Consider the following 7,955-nt stretch of genomic DNA (forward strand, 5'->3'; position numbering starts at 1 on the left):
ACCCCAATGTTCATAGCAGCACTATCAACAATAGCCCAAGTATGGAAAGGGCCCAAATGTCCATCGATGGATGAATGGATAGAGAAGATGTGGTGTGTATTAGTCAGAGAAAGACTAATATCGTATGACCTCACTCATAGGAGGACTTTAAGACACAGAACAGATGAACATAGGGAAGGGAAGTAAAAATAATATAGAAACAGGGAGGCGGACAAAAGGTAAGAGACTCTTAAATATAAAGGACAAACAGAGGGTTGCTGGAGGGGTTGTGAAAGGGGCGAAGGGCTACATGGGTAAGGGGCATTAAGGAATCCCTCCTGAAATCACTGTTGCACCAAATGCTAACCAACTTGGATGTAAATTTTAAAAATAAATTAAAATCATAAATAAATAAATAGACATGATAAAATATCTACCTGAGTATCAATTAAGGATATTAGAGAAACAAGTCATTCTGAAAACTGCTAAATAAAGGAAAAGAGTCAAGACTGCCCTTTCTTATAAAGGTAGCCAAAGTAGCCAAATAGTTGATGAGGGAAAGTTTCTCTCTATTCCAATAAATAAACCAAGAAGGAACACAGAAGTAGAATATGCAAACACCTACAGAAATAATGGATCTAAGGACAATAATCATTAAAGGGCACTAAGACAACAAAAGAGACAAATAGACATTGGTGCTTCCTGATGGAAGCTTACTGCCTATGAATTATTCTTGAAAAAATCATACCTGAATCAGATCAAGGTTCTAAATCTACCTGCCAATTTACAGGAAAAACAGGGGACAGAGGACTATATTAAACGACACCATGAGGATGCAGTCATCAGAATCCAGAATTTAGAAAACTCTATAGGACAAACAACCTCATTTCTTCAACAAATAAATTTTTCAACAGGTTAAAAAAAGAGAGGGGGAAACATGCAGATTCTAAGAGACATGTCAACAAAACACAAGAAAGAGGGAGAGAGGGAGAGAAAGAAGTGAGGAAGAACAAGCGAGAAAGTAAGAGTGTGAGAATCTGAGTGTGGGAACATGCAGATAGGAGGGGAAGACTGGATATTTGATTATTTTAGGAAATCTTTGTTAAATTTTATCAGGTATGATAGTGGGCATTGGGTTTGTCTGAATAAAAAAGACACCTTGTCTTCTAGAGAGAGAGACATACTGAAATATTTATGAACAAAGTGATGTATTTTCAATTTGTTTCAAAATAATCCACATGGCCAGGGTTCTGCTGCTGGAGGAGATATAGAAAAAATGAGTGGTCAGGAATTAGTGGTTATTCTAGCTAAGCAATGGGTAAATAAGGGAATCATTATACTATCTTATCTGTTTTGTACACACACTTGAGCTTTTCAATAACATACTGTTTTAGAACACTGGGAAAATATTTTCCACTAAAAAAATATACTTACTTCTAGGAAGCGAAATGGGTAGGGAAGGATGGAGCAGAGAACTATTACATTTTATTACTTATCATAAATCCTGAGTTTAAGTTCAACATTTAGTCCACTGAATCAATGTAATGACAACAGTACTGCTGAGACCTTTAATTGTAATAGGTGTAATTATCATAAAAGGAACATGGATAGCACTAAAGGATACAACCCCCTTCCAGGTTCACACTAACTTCAACCATCTTCTTAAGGAGTAACGACTACCTCATGACATCTGCACTTTCTCCTCATTTAATGGGACTTACCAAAATCTGTCTTCGAATAGCATCTTCTGAAGTAGCTGAGCCTTCACACATACACAGCAACTTGCAAGCAACATGCTGCACTGCAAAACAGTAATTAAATGCCCCTAAACACCAAACATTCACTCTCCTTTTACATACACTTACAAAAAGAAATGAGAAGCAAAGTGCAAGCACTTTTGTTGTTGAGGTAGTAACTTTTAGTCCTTTTTAAGAAATCAATGATCAAAAGTAAATGACATGAAAATTATCAAATGAATTATTTGCTTAATGTTCCAATCAGATATTTAAGTTTCAAATTTTAATTTCTGCAAGTCTTAAATTCTGTAGATTATTGAAGATACCAGATGCCATGTGATGCTCTTGTATGTAACATGCTGACAGCAAAATAATTCCAAGTACAATTGGAATCTAAAGATATTCAACATCTGAAAGAATTTCTGAATATCAGAAGAATTTTATTTTTGCTTTATTTTTTATGTGTATTTTTTTATTTTTTAAATTTTTTAATGTTTATTTTTGAGAGACAGAGTGTGAGTGGGGGAGGAGCAGAGAGAGAGGGAGACACAGAATTCAAAGCAGGCTCCAGGCTCCAAGGTGTCCACACAGAGCCCAACAAAGGGCTCGAACTCATGAGCTGTGGGATCATGACCCGAGCCAAATTTGGACGTTCAACCAACTGAGTCACACAGGTACCCCTAACGTGTATTTATTTTTGAGACAGACACACAGAGTGTGAGCAGTGAAGGGTCAGGGAGAGAGGGAGACACTGAATCCGAAGCAAGCTCCAGGCTATGAGCTCGAACTCATGAAGTACGAGATCATGACCTGAGCCAAAGTGTGACACTTAACCAACTGAGCCACCCAAACGCCCCCCAGAATAGTTTTAATTATTCCCATGAACTGTGAATCTGTCTAAATATATTCTTTTCTATAAATGATATAAAAATCTTGAAGTACAACTCAGAAAATATATTTTCTTTATACAGTTCATTTCCCCTGAAAATAGGAAGTCTGAATAATTGTAAGCTATTTATTTACATATTTTCTCTCTTCAGAAAACGTGCTCATTTTAAAGATGACTTCAGGGGCACCTGGGTGGCTCAGCTGGTTAAGTGCCCAACTTCAGCTCAGGTCATTGATCTCACGGTTCATGGGTTCAAACCCCACATGGGGCCGGCTTCAGATCCTCTGTCCCCCCCCCCCCCGCCCCTCCTCCACTTGTGTTCGTGCTCTCTCTCTCAAATAAATAAACATTAAAAACAATAAAGATGACTTCACAATTGAAATAGTTGCCTTGATATTAGATGATCTCAGCAGCCATTTAACCTATACTAATACTATTTTCAATTAATATTCCATTGAAAAAGAGATTTGCCCAGGTGAAATTATGGGGTAATTGAAGTCAGATTCTTATTACTCATCATGAAATGTAAATTCTATTCATCCTTTAATAAAATTGTTTTTGAAAAAACTTTCAGCAAATTAATTCCTAATCATATATTTACACTGTCTTACATTTTGTTTTGAAAATGTTTCCTTTATTTTTCGACACTTGATCTTAGCCAAAAGGCCGAGAAGCGATCCTCCTTTATTTTTCCAAAGTTGACTACTTCTTTGGTATTCTCAAAGAACCTGATCTCTCAATTATCCTCCTGCTCTGGGAGAGGTCCATCTACCAAATCTCATTGACAAGTAGTAAAAAAATAGCTGGAACAACATTCCTTGATATGCAGAATTGTAAGAGTTTAGAATTAGTGCATTTTAATATCACACAGTTCAACTATGTACTATGTTTCTCCAACAGATAAATTTCTACCTCTTCCCTCCCCATAACCACAGGACCAAGGATCCTAGGAGCAATGATATCCACATTTATCTGACAGTTACAGCGTTAGACCTATTCTCCAAGCATCCTAACAGAGGAATAAACTAATGAGTAAGTATATTATTGACAGTATTAACTATTAATTACACTAGACCTACACTGAAATTGTATAAAGTTTGGTTTATATTCATAAACATAAATAATTAGCAGTGAATTCCATTTGCTGCATACAGGCAAAATTCATTTGTCTCTACAAAGCCAAGAAGTCCAGAGATTCACGTTTTGGCTTGTCTCGTTGTACCCTTTATAATGGGGCAATATACATTCCATAAATGCATTAACTGTCACTATCTCTGTTGGAAATTAGTAACTGTCAGCACACTAGATCCAGCCATTTAGCTAAAGCACTAGAATTCTGCCAGACAGTGGACCACATTTAATACATCCAAGTACATGAGTTTGTTTTGGGGGTTTTGTTGTTACTCTTTTTGTTTGCTCTCAGAGGTAGAAAAAACTTGTATAATTTTTCTCAGTAACTCAGTTCAAAGTTCATCAACCCATCTCATGAGGAAACTACTCTTTACTGATTTTTAAGTCTAAATCTCTCACATAGCGACATTTTTCATTCCATTATTAATGGAGAAAGGAAACTACTACTTGAGAGTCCTTCAGAATCCTGAAGAATCTGATCATCTCTTCTCCAGGGAAAATAATCCATGTCGTTTAACATGTCTCCAAGTTCTCACTTTCTCATCCTTTAATCATCTTTGTTTTTCAAAACCAGGCTATTTCTTGAGGTGATGCTTTTATTTGTGTGTGTGTGTGTGTGTGTGTGTGTGTGTGTTAAATTGCATTCATGAATTAATATATTTTCTTTTACTCTTTACTCATCCTCAGGATGTGTATTTGTAATCTCCACTTTTCCCACTTTTTTTTTTGTTTGTTTCAAATTTTTATTTGGGGTGCCTGGGTGGCTCAGTCAGTTAAGCCTCCGACTCTTGTTTTCAGCTCAGGTCAGGATCTCACAGTTTGTGAGTGGGAGCCTTGCATCTGGCTCTGTGCCGACAGTGTGAAGCCTGCTTGAGATTCTCTCTCTCTCTCTCTCTCTCTCTCTCTCTCTCTCTCTCTCTCCCTGTGCCCCTCCCCTGCTCCTGCGCGTGCGCTCTCTCTCTCTCTCTCTCTCTGTCTCTCTCTCTCCCTGTGCCCCTCCCCTGCTCCTGCTCGTGCTCTCTCTCTCTCAAAAATAAACACATTTTTAAAATAATAAAATAAAAATAAATTCTAATTAGTTAACATACAATGCAATGTTAGTTCCAGGAGAATTCAGTGATTCATCATTTACATACAACACCCAGTGCTCATCATAACAAGTGCCCTCCTTAATACTCATCACCCATTTAGCTCATCCTTCACCCACATCCATCACCCCTCAGTTTGTCCTCTAAGTGTCTCTTATAGTTTGCTTCTTTTTCTTCTTTCCCATATGTTTACTATTTTGTTTCTTAAATTCCACATGAGTGAAATCATACGGTGTTTGTCTTTTTCTGGCTATTTCGCTTAACATAATACACTCTAGCTCCATCCATGTTGTAAATAGCAGGATTTCACTCTTTTTGATGGCTGAGTAATATTCCAGTGTGTATCTACACCAAAGGTTCTTTATACACAATCTGATGTTTACAGCAGCATTATCGACAATAACCAAATTATGGAAAGAGGCCAAATGTTCATTAACTGATGAATGGATAAAGAAGCAATGATGCTTTTAAACTTTTATTAATCAGGAGCTAACCTCTGAAAAATCATAAAATTCAGGATGTTTGCTTAAGAAATTTCTATGTATAGGTCAATTTCTTTATTTTTCTTTTAATAAATACCCATTTATGAACTAGTCAAAATATTATTTCAACTGCAGGAACACAACCTAATGTACAATAAAAACATTCCTTGTAAAATGAGTCACAAAAATGTATACGTACATTGAGCTTTCTGCTCCTCACTTATAATCGAACCTACTCTCTTGGAAACTGCCCAGTTCCATAGGTTTACTGCCATTTCTTCAACCTGGACAAGAAAAACATTTTCCTAGCAGTTAAAATACTATCCACCTCCAATGATAATGATTTTCTTGCATGTTTTATGCTTCTGTGACTACTGTGGGTCATTTGCAGGCTCCTCATAATCTAATCCCATTCTACCTTACCTCCCAAAAACGTAGTCACATTATGTGACTGTCCCATAAACACAACTTGTGCAGTTATATCTATGCACTTTTATTCATACTATTGGCTTTACCTCATACACCTCCTCATATTGTCTTTATGTAACTCAAGTCCAGTTCAGTCTCACCAGGAACACACATGAAGCTTTTAGCAAACACTACAGTCTACACTGATCTCTCCCTTCTTTGAATTTCTATATTCATATTTCACATAATTGAGCAATTATGCCACTTTGTATAATGTACTATTTGTTTTAGTTGTTTTTAAGTCATTAGGCTTGAAAATCCAAAAACAGATTTCTACGTATTTATAACAGTTAATCACAAAGGCTATTTTTTATATAATTAAAATGGTAAATCATCAAAACTTATCAGGGGCACCTGGAAGGCTCAGTCAGTGGAGCTCATGACTCTTGATCCTGGATTTATGAGTTCAAGCTCCACATTGAGTGTAGAGATTCCTTAAAAATAAAATCTTTCAAAAATTTTTTCATAAGCAAATTATTTTTATACCAACCTGAGCATCCTGTATTTCAGCCATAGAATCCCTGTTGATATTTGCTATGTCACTGAAGAGTCTTTCAATTGCCTCATGTATGCTAGGTGAATTATCTCTTATGAGCAGGTTTTCAACAATTTCTGAAATAACAATGGATGATATAAGTGCTGTGAACTATCACCATTGGCTAAACGTAGCAAATTATTTTGAAATCTATTCTTAGATATTTGGTAAAATAAATATAACATGAAGAATCTTGAATTATTATCAGAGTAAAACCAAACTGGAGGAAAAGTTTATTTTAGGTAAGGGTAGAGTACAATTTTCAAATAAAATTTGTATTCCCGGAGAGTCACTTGCTTAATAACTTAATCATCACTCATTCTCAGAAAGTTAAATGCACTGACTTCACAAATAGATCATCTTAAAACTGTAAGATTTAAATTAACAATGTCTTCAAAATTGGAAAATGTAGAAATTCTGAAAGGAGACTGAGAATACTCGTTAAAAATGAAACACTTATTAATGTTTTTAAGCATTAAACAGACATAATAACCTACGCTGGCTCTGAAGTCTTGACCTTACTTTGTGAGAAAAAAAAATTACATGCCCAATTAGCAACAACACTAACCAGGTATTGAATCTGTACAAATGATATCACCATTTTCTAAACAATCTAAGATCCAGACTATATATAACTGAATCTTACAAGGCCACAGAATTCCTTAAAACCCAAGCATGATGTAAAATCATAATTGATGCCTTTCAAGTAATCAAACTGAGGTTTTTCGAAACTCATGTAACAGAGGTCTCCATAACCTCTCTAATTTCTTACATTTCTGAGCATTAACTAGCAAGAATGTTAATATTCTTAATAATACTATAAGAGTACCTTATGAAAAAATTTTTAACACGTGACAATAATAAATCTGCTAAATTAAAAACTTCCAGTTAAGCATCAGAAAATAGATTCATATTAAGACTTCATAAAGTTGGGACGCCTGGGTGACTCAGTTGGTTAATTGTCTGACTTCGGCTCAGGTCATGATCTCACGGTTAGTGGGTTCGAGCCTCGCATCAGGCTCTGTGCTGACAGCTAACTCAGAGTCTGGAGCCTTTCTTCGGATCCTGTATCTCCCTCTCTCTCTGGCCCTCCCTGCTCACGCTGCCTCCCTCTCCCTCCCTCCCTTCCTCTCTCTCTATCTCTCTCTCTCTCTCTCTCTCTCTCTCTCAAAAATAAATAAATAAAAAACATTATTTAAAAAATTCATAAAGCAAAGAGGCACCCAGCTGGCTCAGTTGGTAAAGCATGCAACTCTTGATCTCAGGGCTGTGAGCTAAAGTCCCATGTGGGATGCAGAGAATACTTAATAAAAAAAAAACCCACTTTAAAAACGAGCAGAGCATCTGAATAGACATTTTCCCTAAGAAGACATACAGAAAGCCAATAAGTACCTGAAAAGATGTTCAATATTACTAATCATCAGGGAAATCAAAATCAAAATTACAATGAGATGATAGCACCTCTCGCCTGTTAGAATGGTTAATACCAAACAGACAAGAAATAAGTGTTGGCAAGGATATGAAGAAAAAGGAACCCCTGGGCACTATTGGTGTGAATGTAAATTGGTGTAGCTACTATGTAAAATAGTATGGAAGTTCCTCAAAAATTAAAAATAGACATACCATATGATCCAGCAATTCTACTTG

At 36.1% G+C, this 7,955-nt stretch overlaps 1 protein-coding gene across 1 annotated transcript in view; it reads right to left on the minus strand.

Moving 5' to 3' along the window:
• The window catches only part of TEX11 (testis expressed 11), a 229,182-nt gene extending 222,138 nt beyond the window's left edge, over positions 1–7,044 (minus strand). Inside the window, exons 1-4 of the mRNA XM_029929661.1 lie at positions 6,955–7,044; positions 6,264–6,419; positions 5,505–5,589; positions 1,701–1,780 (exon numbers count right to left, since the gene is read on the minus strand). Of these exons, the coding sequence (XP_029785521.1) occupies positions 1,701–1,780; positions 5,505–5,589; positions 6,264–6,419; positions 6,955–7,044 (411 nt within the window). The remainder of the gene's footprint in view (positions 1–1,700; positions 1,781–5,504; positions 5,590–6,263; positions 6,420–6,954) is intronic.
• Between the last annotated feature and the right edge of the window lie 911 nt (positions 7,045–7,955).

This window comes from Suricata suricatta, chromosome X (assembly GCF_006229205.1).
Source record: "Suricata suricatta isolate VVHF042 chromosome X, meerkat_22Aug2017_6uvM2_HiC, whole genome shotgun sequence".
Lineage (NCBI taxonomy): Eukaryota > Metazoa > Chordata > Mammalia > Carnivora > Herpestidae > Suricata > Suricata suricatta.